This window comes from Tupaia chinensis, unplaced genomic scaffold, assembly GCF_000334495.1.
Source record: "Tupaia chinensis unplaced genomic scaffold, TupChi_1.0 Scaffold145685_1, whole genome shotgun sequence".
NCBI lineage: Eukaryota > Metazoa > Chordata > Mammalia > Scandentia > Tupaiidae > Tupaia > Tupaia belangeri.
In genome coordinates, this window is record NW_006205542.1 from 3,132,531 (window position 1) to 3,154,126 (window position 21,596).

Below are 21,596 nucleotides of genomic sequence, written 5' to 3' on the forward strand. Positions count from 1 at the left end.
CCGACCACAGTGCCTAGCATAATAGGTGCTCACTATGTTTGATGCATCTTTGAGCTGAGATTTGTTCAGACAAGATCCTAATCAAAGCGGAGGCGCCCTCAGCGGGTTTATAGACCTGGAATATTATGTTCAGCCACAGAGCCAGGCTGCAATGATCGTAGCTCTTCCAGCACTTTATTTCCTTAGCTCTAAAACTCCAGCGGTCAGGCGGCATGTGTGAAGCATTGAACGCCCTCTGTCAAGCAGAAATTTTAAAACTGGATCATAAAATAAATACTGTGGATTACAGCCAGTTTAAAAAAAAAAAAAGCAGCAGCTAAGTATATAAAAATTCAAAGATCAATGCTGTTTTGTCAACTTTCATTTCCAGTACTTTATGTGTGGATTGGGTCAGGTTGCAAAAATGACTCATGTTTACGAATTTAGGTTAAAAACATTTCCTAGACACTGACACGCGGGGTACACCAAGTAGGAGTTCAGCACGGAGGCGCTAAGCGTGAGCGGGGAAAGTCCCATGATTGAAAAGGCACAAGCTAGCTGCGCCTAAATTAGCGCCGGCAGCTCCCACGGTTAAGAGAGGGCTGGCCACGCCCTGAAGGCGGCCGTGAAGGACCCATAACGCTCGCTGACCAATGGCCGTGTAGTAAGGGCGGGGCGGGGCGCCGGCAGGGGCGGGGCGAGCCGCGCGCGGGCTCCTTAAGTAGCGGCTGCGTGTGTGTCCCGGCGGGCGAGGCTTACGACGGCAAGGTTGGGCGAGAACCAATTGAGACGTGTGAGATCTTCTCAGGACATGTCTACACCGCGAGCAGGAGCCAACGCCCCCCTCTGGGCCTCTGCTTCCCGGCGAAGCGCGACAGTGTCCCGAGCTCCGGAGAGGAGGCCGACGGAGGAGTCGAGTTGGGGTGTTAGTCGAGGAGGCAAGGATGGCGGCTGGAGAGCCTCTGGGCTCCCGGAGTCTGTGGCCTCGGGTTGCCGGGAACCGCCTCTCTGCTTTGGACTGAAGAACGACTTAGTCGGCGTGGTGATCGGTGAGAGCAAAGGAGTGGACTGAAGCGACAGGCAGGGCCAGGCTGGGAATGCGTGTGGTCGGAACAGAGGGCAGGGTCTGGGCAGGGGTATTCCTCGCCCCACCAGCCTTGCTTCCAATCAGCTGCCACCTGAGATTCTCGAGTCATTTCTTAGACTTTCTGATGCTAGAATAATCCCATTTAATGCAGTTTTTGATATTATATAGATATAAATATGTATATATTTGGTGTTTGGGGGAGAACAACACCTAAAAGATTTAGAAACTTGGAGATGGAGATGCTAAAAAGATCAGGACTTTTGACAGAGAATTTGCCCCAAAATGAACAAAACAGTATTGACGTCAGTCTGCATTTTTAAAAAAATAATTACTTATTTAATTCCACTTGTTGTTATTATTTTTGTTATTTAACCAGAGATACACAGAAAAAAGGAAAGTGAGAAAGCAGGCCATCAGGTCCAGGACTCAAACTGTGGTCATCCACTTAAGAGTCTAGTGCCTTAACCACCATGCCACCTGCCAGCCCTCATCATCAGTCTGCATTTTAAATTTTTATTTATGTATTTTATTATTTTTAATTTGACCAGAGAGACACACAGAAAGAGAGAGAGGGAAAATGAGAAAGCAAGCTGCCAGGTCCAGGACTCAAACTGTGGTCTACCATGTGGGAGTACAACATCTTAACCATCATGCCACCTGCTGATCCCATCAGTCTGCATTTTTAGTATTTTTGAAACGTACTTTAAAAATGGTTAGAGGAGGAACCAGCAGTTAGCGTAATGGCTATGTCGCTGGACTTCCGCGTAGTCGACCGCGGTTCACGTCCCGGACCCGGTGGCTTAAAACTCACACTGGGCGCGTGTGCGTGCGTGCCCAAGATCCCGAGAGGAGAATGGAGGAGAAGGGATTGCGGCGTGACCATCCCCAACCGCAGTTCACGTGCCGGACCAGGTGGCTTGAAACTCATGCTGTGCGCGTGTGCGTGCGTGCCCAAGATCCCGAGAGGAGAATGGAGGAGAAGGGATTGGGGCATGACCATCCCTGGGGGGTGATTTCTCGCTTTCTGTCTCTCTGTCTGTCTCTGTCTGTCTGGCAAGTGCACGCACCCTACAGTGAAAAAAACTCTTCAAAAGAACCAAAATGGTTAGAATGATGGTCTCATTTATTGCTGTTTTTAAACAAGAATTATTTATTTAATTCCACTTATTATTATTTTTTGAGAGGTTTTTGCCATAGGGCACGTGCACTCGCCAGACAGAAAGAGACATACAGACAGAAAGCAAGACATCAACCCCCAGAGGGGATGGTCATGCTGCAATCCCTTCTCCTCCATTCTCTGAGAATCTTGGGCACGCACGCACACGCGTCCAGCGTGTTTTAAGCCACCGGGTCTGGGATACGAACCGTGGTCGACTATGTGGGAGTCCAGCGACATAGCCATTATGCTAACTTCTGGTTCCCTTATTTTTTACTTTGACTAGAGAGAAAGGGAAAGTGAGAAAACAAGCCTTCAGGTCCATGACTTGAACTGTGGATGGCCAAATGGGAGCCCAACACCTTAACCACTATACCACTTGCTGGCCCCTCATTTATTGCTGTTGAGTATAAATTATAAAATTTGTCATTAGGTATGGGAGTTATGTATGAACTGCCAGAAGGCTATTGCCAGAAAAAGAGAAAGAGAAAGGAAGCTCCCTTCCCCCCAATGGATCATACCAGAATTTTTTCTCCATTTCTCCACCCTGTTGGGACCCTGAGCACACATACACACATGCTTGGCATGTTTTTCAAGCTGTCAGGGCCAGGGATCTAGCTCCTTTAGTCATTAGGCTACTAGGACAGCTTAGTGTGACATTAATATTTTGTTTTACCTTTCCTGTTCTAAGAATACGAACAGATTTCGTAGGCTATCATTAAATAAGGCTGATTGCCCCACAGGAAACTTGGGCTCAAAATATCTGAAAACTGATAGTTAATAAGAGAAAGCCACTAGATTTGCAATAGTTGCATAAGCTTTCAACACCTAATTTAGTAGCTATGAAGTGCAGGCACTGTGCTATGGAGTACTCACTTGATGTTCCATCTGGATCCAATTTTTTATTGTTTTAAAGCCCCATAAATTCACCTTACATTTTTAAATGTACAGTACTGTGTTAACAATAAGCAGTATGAGACCAGCAGATGGTGTAACGTTTACATCGCTAGACTCCTGCATAGTTGACTGCGATTTTTAAGTCCAGGACCCAGCAACTTAAAAACTCATGCCGGGCACGTGTGCGTGCATGCCCAAAATCCCAAGAGAATGGAGGAGAAGGGATTGTGTGGTGGCCAACCTTCCAGGGAGTGATTTCTTGCTTTCTGTCTCTCTGTCTGTCTCTCTAGCGAGATCACACGCCCTATAGCAAAAATCTTATTATTAAAAAAAAGAAATAATAAGCAGTATGTACCCTCATCTATGTAGAACTTGCATGACTAAAACTATAGCCATTGAACAGTTCATTTTTCCCTGCCCCGTCCCTGACAACTACTATTCTATGTTCTGTTACTGAACTTGGTTATGTATCTATATTAATAGAATCATGTTACAACTGGTCTTTTTGTGATCAACTTATTCACTTAGCATAATGTCCTCAAAGTTTATCCATTTTATAGCATGTGACAGGATTTTCTTTTTAAGACTGAATGTTTCATTGTTTTGTATATACCATGGTATTTCTTGGTATTTGCATTGCTTCCACCTTCTGACAGTTGAGAACAGAGCTGCTATGAACAAGTCTGTGGGCAGAGCGAACATCAGTACATGATTTCTTTTAATGACTGAACTTTTTCCAGTGAATGTATACCATTTGTCCATTGATGGACACTTGGGTTGCTTCTACCTTTCAACTATTCTGTAAAATGCTGCTATGAAGTGGTTGTGAAATACCTCTTTGAGAGCCTGCTTTCAATTCTTTTGGATGTATGTATACCCAAAAGTGAGACTTCTGAATCATGGTAGTTTTATTTTTAGTTTATTTTTCTTTATGAGAGAGAGGGAAAAGGGGAGAAAGACAGAGTCTGTAATTTCTTTCATGAGAGAGAGAAAGATGCACACCTAAGTGGCTCCTGAGACCATGGTCCACCCTCACCCTCAGCCAGCTCACACAGGTCCATGTGTGCAGTCTCAGCATGTACAAGGAGCCCCTAGGGTGAAAGACCGTGGCCTTCCCATGTTGGCCTGGCTGCATTAGCATTACCACTGCGCCACCATCTGGCCCTCACTGCGATTTTGAATTGCATTTACCCAAGTAGAGAGGTTTAGCATCTTCTCATATATCTTTTGGCCATGTATATGTCATTGGAGAAATGTTCATTTATTTCTTTGCCTATTTTTTAAACTAAAATTTTGTTGCTTTTTGAGTTGTAGTACACAAGGATTCCCATTTCTTTATGTTTTAAAAATTTGCCTGAGAGGGGCCGGCAGGCGGCATGGTGGTTAAGGGTGCTAGACTCCCACATGGCCGACCACAGTTCATGTCCTGGACCTGGCAGCTTGCTTTCTCACTTTTCCTTTCTCTCTCTCCCACTCTGTCCCTCTCTGGTCAAATTTAAATAAATAAATAGAATAATGTTTAAAAAAAATACATATACAGTGCTTACTGTAGAAACACAGAAAGTGAGAAAGTAACTTTCTTCTTCCATGGAGGATGGTCACGCCACAGTTCTTTCTCCTTTCAGCATGGGTGCCTAGCATGTTTTTCAAGGTGCTGAGTCAGGGATTCAAACCAAGAAGCTAACCTTGTGATCCAGCTGACTCAACCACCAGGCCACTGACTGGCTTAGGATTCACATTTCCCCACACCCCCTCCAGCACTTTGGATCTAATTTTTGTGGGGGCCAATACAGAATCCTTTCTTTATTTTGGGCAAGATATGGAGGAGGTTCTTTGAGGAAAGTAGAGGAATCTCTTTATTGACTTCAGTTTATAATCATGTATATTTTAAAAACAGGTCGTGGTGGGTCAAAAATAAGAGACATCCAAAGTACAACAAATACCAGGATTCAGGTAAGCTGGCTCATGTTCACAGACCCCAAAAGAGCATAATTCCTTCCTAAGTGAGCTCCTAACTAGCTTCTACTCAGCTAGTAATATACTGTGGTGATTTAGTTAAATTTCCAAAGCTCTTAACACAGCCATTCTCAACCTGTTCCAGGTGTAGCTTTTCTGACTCTTGGGGATATAAACCTTCAGAGATAATCTTCCCTTACAAATGAGATCTCTGGGCTATTCCTCATGCTCCAACTGATTCCCTTTCTACTTTCCTCATGCTTATTGACCTGGGTCTTGTCTATTTCCTATGCTTTTCAAGGGAATTGCCATCATTTGCACTCTCTCTTGTCTATCCTGCCTCCACTCTTGTCCCTCTAACTAGTTATATTTTCCATTATGGTCAGAGCTATCTTTCTCAGACACAAATTATGCGTTCACAACTCTTTCGTGAAAATCTATGGTATTTCAGACTCCTTCGCGTTGTTCACTTGATCTGGCCTATTTTATTAACCTTTTCAACCCCTGTTTCCCCTGCTGCCTTCCCTGCTCCCCAAAACTACCATCTACTTTCGTACACACTCTCCTATCATAGATGTTCTCATAGGTAAGTGCTACTTATGTTTTAGGTTAGCTTAGTTATTACTTCCTCAGGGGAGTCTAAGGCCTGCTTCTGCATTTTGTGCAGATGTCCCAATTTTTTTTTCTTTTTTTGGCACTTTGTTATAAAGCATGTGATCTCACCTGAGAGACAGAGAATAAGAAATCACCCCTGTGGTGAAATCACCCATGCACAGTCTTCTTACCATTCTCCTCTAGGGACTTTGAGGGCACACACACACACACACACACACACACACCTGGCATGTTTTTCAAGCTGTTGGGTCCAGAGCTCGAACCATGCAGTCAGCAATGTGGGATCTAGCCACCTTCATGCCAGCAGCTGGCTGCTGCTTTTTAATCCTCTCAGAAGCTCCTAATTGCCTCCTTTCAGCATTCACAGTTGTATGTTTCTTTAAGTCATGCAAATGATAAACATTGTTTGAATCACCAGCCTAAACAGCATTTGTTATATAGTAGTTTCTTTTTTAATTTTTTAAAATTTAATTGAATTTTTTTTTTTTTAGAGGTTTTTGCTATAGGGCGCGTGTGCTCGCCAGGCAGACAGAGAGAGACAGAGAGAGAGAAAGCGAGAAATCACCCTCCCGGGAGGATGGCCACGGTTCAATCCCTTCTCTATTCTCTCAGAATCTTGTGCATGCACACACACACACCCAGCATGAGTTTAAGCCACTAGGTCCGGGACTCAAACCATAGTCAACTACATGGGAGTCTAGCGATATAGCCATTACGTCAACTGCTGGTACCGTTATATAGTAGTTTCTAAACAAATACTAAATCATTGAGAGCGTCTAAAATTGTGTATGCTTAAAGGTGTTACTTATACTTTGATCCTGAATTTTTTAATATCAGCCTGTCATAAACTTATGTCCATAACAGTATACATGTTTAAATATAGAATCCCATCAAGCGGGGCCGGCAAGTGGTATGGTAGTTCAGGGTGCTGGACTCTCACATGGCCAACCGTGGTTCAAGTCCCAGACCTGGTGGCTTTCTATATCTCTCTTTCTCTTTCTCTCTCTCTTTCTCTTGCTCTCACTCTTGCTGTTGCTCTCCCTCTGTCCCTCTCTGGTCAAATTAAAATAAATAAATAAAGTTAAATAAAATAATTCTTTTAAAAATAATCCCTTCAAGCTAAAATTTACATAATAAACTGATAATGTAATAAGTTCTCATCTATATAACATATAGGTTAATTCACTCCAGTCTTAAGAATTTTGTAAGATTAGCCAAACAAGTACAATATTAACAGTTTTTTGATAGAGAACTCAGACTCAAAGTAATAGCCTTAAATTTCACTCTAACACCACTTGCTGAATTACTCCCTTGTTATCACTTGTTTAAAGATTGTCTTGCTCTTCACCATCTATGCTAGAGATAAATCCCAGAGTGGATATCAGTAATATCCCCCTGAAACTGGATGTTGAGACATCGGTTGACAACAGTATTATATTTACTTCGTACTTTCATGCTATTTGAAGCTTCGTAATTGTTCGTGCAAGATGAAAGGCCTTCAGTCTCACCTATGTTTCCTCTTGTATCTAGATAGTAAAAGGGTATCCTGAGGCACAAGTCAAAATTTTTGGCAGCAAGGCGATGCAGACGAAAGCAAAGGCAGTGATAGATAATTTTGTTAAAAAACAGGAAGGAAATTACAGTCCAGAATGTCAAGTTGGTAAGTAATTTCTGCCTTCTGAAGCCCTTTAAAAATGATACGCTAGGGAACCAGCAGTTAGCATAACAGCTATGTCGCTGGACTCCCACGTAGTCGACTGTGGTTCACGTCCTGGACCTGGTGGCTTAAAACTCACGCCGGGCGCGTGTGCGTGCGTGCCCAAGATCCTGAGAGGAGAATGGGGGAGAAGGGATTGCGGCGTGACCATCCCCCCGGAGGGTGATTTCTCACTTTCTGTCTCTATGTCTCTCTCTGTCTGTCTGGTGAGCGCACGCGCCCTATAACGAAAACCTCTCAAAAAAACAAAAAAGAATGATATGCTTCTTTCAATGTTGAAAGTCATTATAACAGGTTCTTCTCCTAACAGGGGGATTAGATTACCATAAATCTATCTAGTCTTGTAGGTTTTTTTTTTCCAGTGGAAGCCCAGAACACTTTTCCCTCAAGTTTAGTTAGTACTATGCAATCTCTGTGGTTAAGCCTAGCAGTTTTATTTTAAGCCACAGTTAAGTGTAAATGAATAACCTTTAATACATTTACTTTAGTATCAATGGTAGGTTAATAATTGATCCCAGACTCCTGACTCTAGTCTCTTCCCTAGATCTATGACTGGCATTGGAAAGTGCTTTTCAAAAAATCTTAGATCTGTTTAGACTAGAGAAAAAACCATTATTGAATCTTATCGAGAAATAGCATGAAAGCAAAAAGAACAGAGAGACTTAGGTGCAGATGGCAGTATTGTCTCTTAGTGTTTCTTGGAAAGGGACTTAACTTCTAAGATCTGGAGAGGAGAATGCAGGAGATGGGATTGGGGTGTGGCCATCCGCTGACCCCCCAGGGTGATTTCTCGTTTTCTGTCTCTGTCTCTCCGGCAAGTGCACACACCCCGTAGCAAAAACCTCTCTAAAAAAACAACAAAAAGTAAATTATGTGATGTTATGTTACCTTTTTTTTAGGAATTATTTATTTAACATTATCATTTTTAAAATTTATTTCATCTTATTTATTAATTTATTTTACTTTTATGAGAGAGAGAGAGAAAGTGAGAAACCAAACCACCAGGTCCAGGACACAAACTGTGGTCAGCCATGTGGGAGTCTACTACCTTAACCACCACAACACCTACTGGCCCCTCATTTTTCTTTTTTTGTTTGTTTTAACTTGCTACAGGGCATGTGCATTCACCAGAGAGAGACAGAGAGAAAGTGAGAAAGCAAGCTGCCAGGTCTGGGACTTGAACCACAGTCAGCCATGTAGGAATCTACCACCTTCACCATCACACACCTGCTATTTTAAAGTTTATTTATTTCTTCCATGATAGGGAGATAGAGAAAAAGAAACAGAGAGACGGGGATCCCCCCAACAGGATCTTGACCCAACCTAGTCTCAGCTGTCCCACGTAACAGCACACACAGGGCCTTGGGTGTGTGCTCTGGGAAGTCTACAATGCGACCTCTCCCATGCGAGTCCAGCTGCATTGCTGTTGCACTGCCACCTGGTCCCATGTCATAACACTTCAGCACACACTAGAATCCCTGACTGTTTTCCTTCTCTTCTCTGATTATGAAGATTTTAGTAAATTGATAAGTGATGATAAGAACCCTGACATGGTGCTTTAGTAGAGAAACCCCAAGTTTTATATTTCAAGCATTATCTGGTTATTGAAAAAAAAAAGAAAATGCAAAAGTAACTTTTGGAATTTTGTACTGGCAGGATTTATTCTGAAACTAATTCCACAAAAATATTTTAAACAGATATTGTTGCATTCCAACCTTCTTTTGGAAGAGATGTAAGCATAGATGACGGTGTTATTACAGAAGATCAGCCATTGATTGATTGGGATCAAATTCGTGAGGATGCTTTGAAATGGGAAAAAAAAAAGTGGGCAGGTCAGTGCTGCATCATAACATATTCACATGGTATTGGTGTTTCTTTTAACTGCAATTTTTTGTTTTGGTTTGGTTTGGTTTTTTATTGCCAGATGGTTAGATGGTGCATGCATTGGCCGAAGAGAGAGAGGGAAGGAGGAAGCACCCCTTTCTTGGGACACGGTCATGCAGCAGTATCCCTCCATTTCTCTCCCGTCAGGATGTGGACATGTACACACACACCTTGTGTGTTCCTTGGGCTGCTGAGGTCAGGATTTGCACTGTGGCCAGCCACGTGGGATTCCATTCCCTTAATCACTAGAGTACAACACTGGCCCTGCAGTTTTTTATTTTTTTTAAGAGCACACACTTGCAGGAGAGCAAGAAATAGGAGAGGAAGCACCCTGAAATGGAGCATAGCCATGCTGCAGTCCCTTCTGTAGTTCTCCATTCTGCTGGGATTTGGGGCACACACTTATGTGTTTCTCAAGGCAATAGGACAGGGATTTGAACTGTGGTCAAGCAGGTGGGATCCAATTCCCTTAACTACTAAGCTACAGGGCTGCAATTATTTATCTTGGTTTGGTTTTAATTTTTGTCCTCTTCTTCCTAGTTTTTCTATATAAAATGTCTGCCCTATTTTCCTAGTGAAATCTATATGGAAAATAGTACAATTTTGAGAGTTTGTGTGTGTGAAAGTGTGTGCGCTCACTGGGGACAGGGAGTGGGAATGGGGAGAGACAGAGAGAGACAGAGAGAAAGTGAAAAAGCACCTCGTAGGGGGATGATCATCCCCAGTCACCTTGTCCTTCATTCTCCTTTTGGGATTTTGAGCACACATGCTTATGTGTCCAGCTTGTTTTTCAAGCTGCCAGGTCCTGGACTCGAACCATGTAGACTACCATGTGGGATCCAGCCCTCTTAACCCCCCATGCCACCAGCTTACCCAAATTTTAAATTTTGTAATTAGTCCCTAGGTCATAATTATGTCTACATCTGTGCTGTGATTTACACTGTAAATGGAAAATTTAATATTAAACTTATTTATGCCTTGTTTTATTTGAGGTTAACTCACTGATAGTAAGAGGCTAATAAAATAGAAAGGCCCAAGGGAAAGATGCGAAGGAAATAAATAATGCCAACTGTAGGTTAACACTGTTGCCATGACTGAGTAAAAATTGATCTTGGGGGACCAGCAGTTAGCGTAATGGCTATGTCGCTGGTCTCCCATGTAGTCGACCACGGTTCGCATCCCAGACCCGGTGGCTTAAAACTCACGCTGGGCGCGTGTGCGTGTGTGCCCAAGATCCCAAGAGGAGAACGGAGGAGAAGGGATTGCGGCATGGCCATCCCCCCTGGGGGCTGATTTCTCGCTTTCTGTCTCTCTGTCTGTCTCTGTCTGTCTGGCGAGTGCATGCGCCCTATAGCAAAAACCTCTCCAGAAAAAAAAAATTTAAAAAAATTGATCTTGGCATGTCCTGCTGACAAGAGCAAAATAAAAGGGAAAGCCACTAACTCATAAGAAGCAGTGACAGTTCTTGAGACTGGGTTGTTTGACTTTTAAATGAAATTCTCACTTTGAATGGTATATGTGAATGAGGCAGCAATACAGTGTCGTTTATTTAACATTAAAAGTGTAATACGCTCGGGAACCAGCAGTTAGCGTAATGGCTATGTCACTGGACTCCCACATAGTCGACCGTGGTTCGCGTCCTGGACCCAGTGACTTAAAACTCACGGCGGGCGCGTGTGCGTGCATGCCCAAGATCCCGAGAGGAGAATGGAGGAGAAGGGATTGCTGCGTGGCCATCCCTCCTGGGGGTGATTTTTCGCTTTCCGTCTCTCCGTCTCTCTCTGTCTGTGCACACGCCCTATAAAAAAAATCTCTCCAAAAAAAAAAAAAAGTGTAATACGCTCTTGTGACGTTTTAACTGATTTCTGCCACTGCTGGTCAGCACCTCTGCGTGTTCCCAATGCTGTTTCGGCAGTATATGTGTTAGCAGTTTGAGATGGGGGTTTAGCGGAAAGATTTAAGTTTGGAAGTGGTATGACAGGCATTTAAGAAATACAGCTTCAGAGGCTAAAAGAAGTATATACATTTAATTTCAAAAAAGTAATGGGGACTAGCAGATGGCATAGTGGTTACGTTGCTAGACTCCCATGTATCGACCGTGGTTTGAGTCCCAGACCAGGTGGCTTAAAACTCACACAAGGCACCTGTGCGTGCCCAAAATGCCAAGAGGAGATTGTTGGAGATGGGATTGCAGCATGGCCATCCCCTCTGGGGTATGATTTCTCATTTTCTGTTTCTCTGTCTCTTTCTCCAGAGAGTGCACATGCCCTATAGCAAAAACCTCTCTTAAAAAAAAATAATAATAATGGGATGGACCTTAAAAGAAAGAATAAAATCAATCTTTTATGTTTGAGAGAAGATAAACCATCTCAATTGCAGTGCTATTATGTCTCATAAAGTGTGCTTGCTTTTATTTTCAATATTAAAGATCTTTTTGTTGGGTGAATAGCGGAATTAAAATCAAACAGCAAAAAAGTTGCAAGGAGGGGGTTTATGACAGAATTTATAACAGGTACTAGGACATAGGAAGATAAAGGGAAGAGGCTACGGGATGGTGCATCAGAGCAGAGTTTAAAAAATGGACTATTAGTAGAACTAATAAATGCGTACCCCATAATGTGATCTCCGTTGTTAAAGAAGGTGAATGTGGGTATTTCCTTGGTTTGTTTATAGCACGCCATATACATGCCTTAAAAAAACACACTGTAACTCACAAAGATATTCATACATTGAATATGTATAACCCAGAAGTCATAATTTTAGAAAAGAGAGATCGTTAAGGCTGACATAAGTCCGGATACCAAAGTACAAAACTGTCTAAATTTTGTCAGTATGCCTGGTGAATTTAATATACATATTAGTTTGATTTCTGTAGCTTTGAATAAGTGCTAATGAAATGTAAATTATCATTATTGATCAGAGTTTGGATATTCATTTTTGTCCTAGATTTACCTCCAATTAAGAAAAACTTTTACAAAGAGTCAACAACAACAGGCTCAATGTCACAGGTACAGGTAGACAACTGGAGGTGGGTAGTTCCATTACCTCACTGAGGATTTTTTTTTTTATAACTACATTACTAGTATTAACTCTTTAGGAAAAAATGTGAAATGAGGGACCAGCAGATGGTGTAATGTTTCCACTGCTGGACTCCCACATAGTTGACCACGGTTCAAGTCCCAGACCTGGTAACTTAAAACTCGTGCCAGCATGAGTGCATGGGTGCCCAATATCCCAAGAGGAGAATGGAGGAGAAGGAACTGTGGCATAACCGTCACCCCTGGGGAGTGATTTCTCACTTCATGTCTCTCTGTCTCTCTGGCAAGGGCATGTGCCCTATAGCAAAAATCTTTCTCAAAAGAAAATAAAAAGTGAAATGAGGGACCAGCAGTTAGCGTAATGGCTATGTCGCTGGACTCCCACGTAATCGACCACTGTTTGAGTCCCGGACCCGGCGGCTTAAACTCACTCTGGGCGCGTGTGTGTGCGTGCCCAAGATCCCAAGAGGAGAATGGAGGAGAAGGGATCATGGCGTGTCCATCCCCCCCGGGGGGTGATTTCTCACTTTCTATCTCTCTGTCTCTCTCCCGGTCTGGCGGGCCCACGGCCCCTATAGAAAAAAAAAAAAAAAAAAAAAAGGTGAAATTATTGCATTTGAATACTTTATCTTCCATGTTTATTCAAATGAAAACTTGATAGCATCCCACACAGTTTTTAGAGCACCGCTGTCCAAAAAGACTTTCTGCAATGATGGAAAATGGTCTATATTTGTTTCTAATAGAGTAACCACAGATAGCTAGTGAGCATTTAAAATATGGCTAGTGTAACTGAGGAACTGACTTTTTCTTTTAAGTATTAAGTTTCTTTTATTCTATGAGAGAGGAAGAGAGGCATCCCCAGTAGGATTCTCACATCATGATCTGCCGCATAATCTCACACGTGCCCAGCTTGTGCGGGGTGGCCTTGGGGTGCACTGTGGGACCTTCCCACATGGACCCAGCATTATAGACTATTACGTAACCCCTGCACCACCAGCTGGCCTCTGAATATTTGTCTCAGTTTTAAATTTGAATAGCCACGTGTGGCTAGTACCTGCTGTATTAGACAGAACAGGTTTTTTGTTGTTGTTTTTTTTTGTTTTTTGAGAGAGGTTTTTGCTTAGGGCACATGTGCTTGCCAGAAAGACAGAGAGAGACAGAAAGCAAGAAATCTCCCCCCAGGGGGGATGGCCATGCTGCAATCCCTTCTCCTTCAGTCTCCTCTTGGGATCTTGGGCACGCACGCACATGTACCGGGTGTGAATTTAAGTCACCAGGTCTGGGACTCGAACCTCAGTCGACTACATGGGAATCCAACAACATAGCCATTATACCAACTGCTGGTCCCATAGACAGTACAGTTTTAAACAAGTACTTCTCCAGCAGTTGAAAATTTTAAAACTTATCTGATCTGTATTAAAATAATTTCTTTTTTTTTCTTTTTTTGGATAGTTTCTTGCTATAGGGCATATGCGCTTGCCAGACAGACAGAGAGAGACAGAGAGACAGAAAGCGAGAAATCACCCCCCAGGGGGATGGCCACGCCGCAATCCCTTCTCCTCTTGGGGTCTTGGGCACGCACGCACACGCACCCGGCGTGAGTTTAAGCCACCAGGTCCGGGACGTGAACCACGGTCGACTACGTGGGAGTCCAGTGACATAGCCATTACACTAACTGCTGGTCCCAATAATTTCTTAAATTCTTCCTACCTTAAATGGAAAATTAGTTGTTGAAGATAACATGTGTGATAATATCTTTAATTGACCCAATATACAATGTAGCCTGAATGGGAAAATTCATTTTGTATGCTGTAATGGTATACCATACCGTGAATGAATGTAAAATAAATAAATATAATTTTTAAAAGTTCTTCATATCTTTTTATTTGAAATGGAAGGTTTTAACAGAAGATGTTTGTTTTACTGTCAAAGTCTGTTATAAAACTAAAATAGTATGGTTAGCAAAAAGATGGTTGAGTTAGTGCTTTGGACAAGTAACTAATATTATGATCATTTTTCAAATGAGGATAATTCCTACCACAGTTATTAAGGATTAAAGATATGTGTGGAGTGGGGCTGGCAGGTGGGGTGGTGGCTAAAGGCACTGGACTCCCACTTGGCTGACCGCGATTCAAGTCCTAGAACTGGTGACTTGCTTTCTCACTTTCCCTCTGTCTCTTTCTCTCTCTGATCACATTGTAAAATAATAATAATAATAAAGTTAAATAGAATAATTCTTTTTAAAAATACGTATGAAGCATTGTGGGCCAAGTGTCTGTCAAATTTGCTTTTGAATTACGAGGCATGATTTTGATACTCCATTCTTCATCAGCTTTCTTCCATGAAACATTGATCTGTTAGTTGTATGTATAATTTAAGCTGGTTTTCATTCCCTCTGAACTGTTCTCAGGTAAGAGGAAGATTGGCTCTTGTTTCTGTTTTCTAGTGCCTTTCATGTAACTTTCTTAACAGTCTGGTTTTAACCAGTTGCAGCTAATTTCTCAATACGAACTGACTAATTTTGGGGAAAAAGTCTTTCTTGGGGCAGTAAAATGACCAAAGTTACTAATCCTCATTGTATTTTGCTTTAAAGGAAGGAAAATTTTAATATAACGTGTAATGACTTGAAAGATGGTGAGAAACGTCCCATTCCCAATCCTATCTGTACATTTGAAGATGCCTTTCAAGGTTTTCCTGAAATTCTGAAAAGCATTAAAAAGGCAGGTTTTCAAAAACCAACACCAATTCAGGTATATGTTCCTTAATTCTAATACTTCATTTAAAAAAAAATTACCTGAGAGAGTAAGAGAGAGGAAAATGAGGAAGCACTCCCCAGGGGGATGGCCATGCTGCAGTCCCTTCTTCATTTCTCCCTCTTATCAGGATTTTAGGCACATGTACACATGTGTGGCATATGTTCTGAGCCACCAGGCCCAAGACTCAAACTGTGCTGTCAGCCATTCGAGATCCAGCCATAGTAGCTACCATGCCACTGACTGGCCCAAATGATCTGTCAATGCTTATTTTTTTCACCCAAACAAGGACATCACTGGGGAGCAACTATCCCTGACTAGCATTCTCTCAGTACCACCCACGTAGCACAGGACCACCAAGGCCTAGCACTCAAATGTATGTTAAGAGAAGTTTGGAGCTAGGAGAGGAGGGCCAGTTGGCAAAAAGAGATTTACTCTTTTGTTTTAATATTTATCATTCTGTTTCAGTCACAGGCCTGGCCGATAGTCCTACAAGGAATAGATCTTATAGGAGTGGCCCAAACTGGAACAGGGAAGACACTGTCCTATTTAATGCCTGGATTTATTCATCTGGACTCTCAACCAATGTAAGAATCCCTACAGCTGGGCTCTCTTTACAAGGTTTCATATATAGATCTGAATAATGCAACTTTAGTTTCTTCCACCTATCAATATGGGTTAGAAGATCGTTTTTAGTCAAGGAGGATGCAGGCAAGAGTACACTTATACTGTGCTAGTGCAAGTATAAATTGGCAAAACATTTTTTGGAGACAGGAGGTTATAGCTACCAAACTTCCAGTAGTGAAACATAGGCAACAAATTGTTTAAATTATCATATCCAATAAAATTTTCTATTCAGTTAGAAAATGTTTGCTATTCTAATCATTTATTTATATGTTTGTTTTTTGCCTTAAGGGGCATATGCTCTAGGGAGAGAGAGAAAGAGACAATGAGAGAGAAAGTGAGAAATCACCCCCAGGGGTGATGGCCATACCAAAATCCCTTTTTCTCCCTTCTCCTTCCAGGATCTTGGGCATGTGCGCACATGTGCCCAGCGTGATTTTGAAATCACCAAGTCTAGGACTTGAACCAAGACTGGCCATGTGGGAGTCCAGAAACGTAACTGCTATGCCATCTGCTGGTCCCATGTTTGTTATTTTAAGTCAAATGTTAATAAAATGAATTTATTAAGTAAAAGGCCAGTGTTTGGAACATGGGGATTCTGTGTGTGCTGCTTTTTCTATTTCCCTCCTTTATGGAAAATATGTATTGCTTTTGCAATCAAAGAATTTATGAAAACATATCACTAAACTTAGTAATTGTATATCTTCAGAAATTATGTATAAATTTTCCTATGGGGACGTTTTGATATTTCCATATAACATCAGCTATTTTTTTAAGGTATATGAGTCATAATTAGCAAACCAAAGTCTATAGTGTACTAAAGGAGCTTTTGATCATGCATCTTCTCACAAAAGTGAAGTTTTGTGCAGTTATATCGGTGTCTAACTTTGACACTCATTGTTTTAAGTTTTTAAAGTGCTAAATGAATGTATCATACATATGAGACAAGTAATATAAGAATATTCCGGTTTCCCTTCAAAGACCTAAAGAAAAAAGGAATGGTCCCGGCATGTTAGTCCTTACACCTACTCGAGAGTTAGCTCTTCAGGTGCAAGCCGAATGTTCAAAATATTCATATAAAGGTCTGAGAAGGTAAGTGATTTCTTTGGCCATTCCCATACTAATATTATAATGTTTTAAGCACTCATAGCTTTATGCATCTTCTCCATTACCATTCGCACATTTAGAGACTCTGAATGACTCAGGTGTTTACCACTAATCCAGATCAACGCTAGCCAGAGCAGGAGGATGAAGTCACGGCACAACCATGGTTCCTTCGTACATACCACTGTGGATTGATGGGTATAGACAGTTCTCGGAAAAGAACAGATAACTGCTATCTAAGTTATGTTGGGATAGTCTTTGTTGGTATATGAACTTCTTGATTTTCTGGGTTTTTTTAGTGTTTGTATATATGGTGGTGGAGATAGAGATCAACAAATACAAGACCTAACAGAAGGCACAGACATCATTATTGCAACTCCTGGAAGATTAAATGATCTACAAATGAATAACTTTGTCAACTTGAATAGTATAACCTACCTGGTAATCATGGAGTAGGGGTTTGGGATTCTGGGAGAAAAAATAGCTGAGCACTTGTCAAAATAGTGTTGTTTGTTTAATTTTCAATAGATGCTTGCACTCACCAGAGAGCACCAACCAATGGGGCATGATCGTGCCACAATCCTTTTTCCTCCATTTCTTGGTCTCATCAGTATTTGAGGCATGCATGCACATATGCCTGGTGTGCTTTCCACGCCACTGGGGACCGGATTCGAGCCACGGTTGGCCATGTTGGATCATGCTTTCTACGCACAGCTGCCTTTAGCCAGTGTGCTACAGGACTGGCCCCAAAATAGTTTAGAAATTGTTATTTCATAATGATTTAGATTCTAGGAATATTTCCCATTCCCTTTAGCATGTTAAAAGATAGTTAAGATCATTCTATTTCAAAATATTATAATACATGTATATTTCATAAATTGTAGAAAATGTAGATAAATAAAAATGAGTTAAAATCTATTGGGTCATCAGAAAAATTATGACATATTTTTCTATATAAAAATGTATCATGACTTTTCTGACAATCCAATATTTGAATATAATAAACTTTAAAATTTTCCCCATTAAATTTTTTTTTAATTTATTCATTCATTTATTTTCATTTGACCAGAGAGAGACATACAGAGAGAGAGAGAGGGAGAGAGGGAGGGAAAGTGAGAAAGCAAGCCACCAGGTCTGGGACTCGAACTGTGGTCGGCCATATGGGAGTGTCCAGCGCCTTAACCACCATGCCACCTGCTGGTTCCCATCCCATTAAATGGTTTTTGAAATAGTTTCAGAAGCTATTACAAAGCCAACTAGAAACAAATCAATCTATGTTACTAATAATTACAGATGGCTTAATTATTTTGACTTCTGTGGAAAAGTTGAAAGTGGCTGAAGTAGTTAGAAGTAAAAACTTGTCAGTGTTATATTTATAAAGGGAGCATATCCATTCGCTGCCTCCAACACCTAATCTAGCATGTTCTTCATTGTTAATGTAGGTTTTAGATGAAGCAGACAAGATGTTGGACATGGGATTTGAACCTCAGATAATGAAGATTCTGTTAGATGTGCGCCCAGACAGGCAGACTATTATGACAAGGTAGGTGTATCCCTGATAACTGTGCAGCATAGACATCAGGAATAGACTCCCTTCCTGAAACAGAAAAGGACAAAGTGTTAACGGTGACTGCTTTATTCTTGACTATTGGTTTCCTAAGTTACAGATAGAGATTTCCTTCTGATGTTAAGGTCTGACATTTCAGTAAAGGATCACCTCTCCTTAGAGCTCAACACTCAATTACTGAATACTTTTTTTAGCCCAAGATAAATCTGAGCAAACAACTTGTTATATTTGAATGCAGAGTAATCTTTAAGAACTAATTCCTCCTGGGCTTCTACCTTTTATCTTCAGGAACATTAAGGATAGTGTAGGGGCCCAGCAGCTGGCATGGCAGTTATGTTGCTGGGCTCCCACATTACCAACCACAGTTCTAGTCCCAGATCTAGAGGCTTGAAAATCACAACAAGTGCATGTGCATGTAGGCCCAAAGTCCTGAGAGGAAAATGGAAAAGGGATTTCAGCATGGCCATTCCCCTTGGGAGGTGATTTCTCACTTCCTCTTTCACCGTCTCTGTCTCTGGTGAGCACATGCACCCTAAAGCAAAAACCTCTTTTAAAAAAATTAGTGTATAATGGAGGAAGTGTACTAGATTCCCTTACTTTTTTTCTTACAAATAATCTTCCCGATTCAAGAAAAATGAAGTTGAATTTCATTGTAATAAGTATGGAGATATGAAAGGTCGTCATGAAGCTTATCTGTAAAATCTACATGATCAAAAAGACAGGAAGTACTAAATTTCTGAATTTGTCTTTAATTAGTAACTTGTTGCATAGCATGCTTTAGAGAATTTAGGAATATTTGATTTACGATGATTGTCTTTTTTTTTTCCCTGAGAGGTTTTTGCTATAGGGCACATGCACTCACCAGAAAGACAGAGAAAGACAAAAAGCGAGAAATCCCCCCAGGAGGGATGGCCACACCACAATCCCTTCTCCATTCTCTTCTCTGGATCTTAGGCATACACGCACACATGCCCAGCGTGAGTTTAAGCCACTGGGTCCGAGACTCAAACAGTGGTTGACTACATGGGAGTCCAGTGACAAAGCCATTATGCCATCTGCTGGTCCCGATTTGCAATATGTTTTTAATATTGATGTCTTGGGTCGGCAGGTGGTGTGGTGGTTAGAGGCACTGGACTCCCATGTGGCTGACCACGGTTTGAGTCCTAGACTTGGCGGCTTGCTTTCTCTCTCTCTCTCTCTCTCTCTCTGTCCCTCTCTGGTCAAATTAAAAGAAAGAAAGAAAGTTAAATAAAATAATTCTTTAAAAATATATATTGGTATCTCTTGTTTTATTTCTAGTGCAACTTGGCCATGTGCTGTTCGTCGACTTGGACAGTCTTATTTGAAAGAGCCAATGATGGTCTATGTTGGTACTTTGGATCTAGTTGTAAGCTTGTTTTTTATTACTACTCTATTTTTTCTTTGTTACTTTAAAATTTATTTTATTATCATTATTAAAAAATATGTTTTAATATGGAAATTTTAAACATATAGCTAACTTTGGCCTTATGATATATTCTGCCTACTCCGTAGTTTTACAGAAAATTCCAGATGCATATAATTTATAGTTATTTTAATATTTGTCTAAAGATTCATTTTAACATAGCTATAGTACCATTATCTCACATCGGGCATTTTAATAATTCCTTAATGCCATCAACTACATTGTCAATGTTTCTGTTTTCCTAATATCTCATTTTTATTAACCCTGTTAGAATCAGATGCTAAACACACATCTACATATGTGCATATATGTCTGGTGTTCTCTTTTTATGAGGTCATAAAATTTGTAAAATCGATTGTTGAGTTTAGATGTTGTCAACCAGACCCCTCATTTATAAAGTTCTCTGTTGGCCTTTCAATTGATCATTATTAATAATGACTAGTCATTGCCTAAATACATTATTTCACTGGGGATTTAAAAATAGTCAGTTTTTTTTTCAAATAAAATGCTTTCTTTGAAATTTTTGTATTTAATTGTTAGAATACTCACTGCATTAAGGCTCTTGAGTCATAAAGCAATCATCCTTCATTGGAAGAATACCCAAATTCAGGATGATTGTTTTTGTAAGCTTCACCTCTCCTCAAGGCTATTTTCTTTTCTTACAGTGGTAACTAATTGCTTTCTGCATACCCTGCCAAGCATTGAAGTATTCTCAACTTATTTTGGCATATAAGTAATAAAAACGGATGGCTAAGCTACATTTTTAGTAGAGACAGGTCGTTTTGCTAGGATCTCTACCTTTTTGTTAGCAGCTTCAATACCTTAACTAAAGCTAGGAATAAGATCTATTTTAAACTGATGTACAGGGCTTCGCCCTCAATATCGCTGTGCCATAATCATTGTGTCCTTTAGGCTGTAAATACAGTGAAGCAAAATATAATCGTCACTACAGAGGAGGAGAAACGGACTCATATCCAGACTTTCCTAGAGAGTATGTCACCTAAAGACAAAGTCATTGTCTTTGTCAGCAGAAAAGCTGTGTAAGTAGTTTTTCTTTGTATTTACATTATAGTTATCAGTCCAAATGATTTACTTAGGCTTACTTCTATTTTTATATTTCCATTGGGAATAGTATATTTGTTATGTAGTTTTAGACTTTTGCTATTAGAAGTAAAAGTAGTGAATAGATAGTGGTATTAGATCAAGTGCCTAAGATTACTGACTTTATCTTTTGCTTCAGAGCTGACCACTTATCGAGTGACCTGATTCTTCGACATATATCAGTAGAATCTCTGCATGGCAACAGAGAACAGAGTGATCGGGAGAAAGCTTTAGAGAACTTTAAAACAGGTACATGTAATTAATATGTAATTAATATTCATTCCAATTTAAGGTAAGTCCAATACCTGGACTTGACTGAGTGCCATCTTTTCATAGAACTTAATTATGTCCTGAGCTTGCATTTCACAACAATACTTGTCAGAGCTCCATCTATCAAAATGCCTCTAAGATGGGACCAGCAGTTAGCGTAAGGCTATGTCGCTGGACTCCTGTGTGGTTGACTGCGGTTTGAGTCCTGGGCCCTGTGGCTTGAACTCAGGCCAGGAGCGTGTGCCCAAGATCCCAAGAGGAGAATGGAAGAGAAGGGATTGCGGCATGGGCATTCCCCAGGGGGTGATTTCTCACTTTCTGTCTCTCTCTTGTCTCTGGCGAGCGCATGCACCCTATAGCAAAAACCTCTCAAAAAAAAAAAAAATCGTCTAAGAACTAAATAC

At 41.0% G+C, this 21,596-nt stretch overlaps 1 protein-coding gene across 1 annotated transcript in view; it reads left to right on the forward strand.

Annotated features, from left to right (window-relative positions):
• Positions 1 to 714: 714 nt before the first annotated feature.
• Positions 715 to 21,596, forward strand: part of DDX43 (DEAD-box helicase 43) — a 34,341-nt gene continuing 13,459 nt past the window's right edge. Inside the window, exons 1-13 of the mRNA XM_006168313.1 lie at positions 715 to 1,028; positions 5,017 to 5,072; positions 7,221 to 7,350; positions 9,105 to 9,239; positions 12,238 to 12,319; positions 14,923 to 15,079; positions 15,551 to 15,669; positions 16,688 to 16,798; positions 17,110 to 17,251; positions 18,253 to 18,353; positions 19,677 to 19,764; positions 20,734 to 20,861; positions 21,062 to 21,171. Coding sequence (XP_006168375.1) covers positions 791 to 1,028; positions 5,017 to 5,072; positions 7,221 to 7,350; positions 9,105 to 9,239; positions 12,238 to 12,319; positions 14,923 to 15,079; positions 15,551 to 15,669; positions 16,688 to 16,798; positions 17,110 to 17,251; positions 18,253 to 18,353; positions 19,677 to 19,764; positions 20,734 to 20,861; positions 21,062 to 21,171 — 1,597 coding nt within the window. The 5' untranslated portion in view covers positions 715 to 790. The remainder of the gene's footprint in view (positions 1,029 to 5,016; positions 5,073 to 7,220; positions 7,351 to 9,104; positions 9,240 to 12,237; positions 12,320 to 14,922; positions 15,080 to 15,550; positions 15,670 to 16,687; positions 16,799 to 17,109; positions 17,252 to 18,252; positions 18,354 to 19,676; positions 19,765 to 20,733; positions 20,862 to 21,061; positions 21,172 to 21,596) is intronic.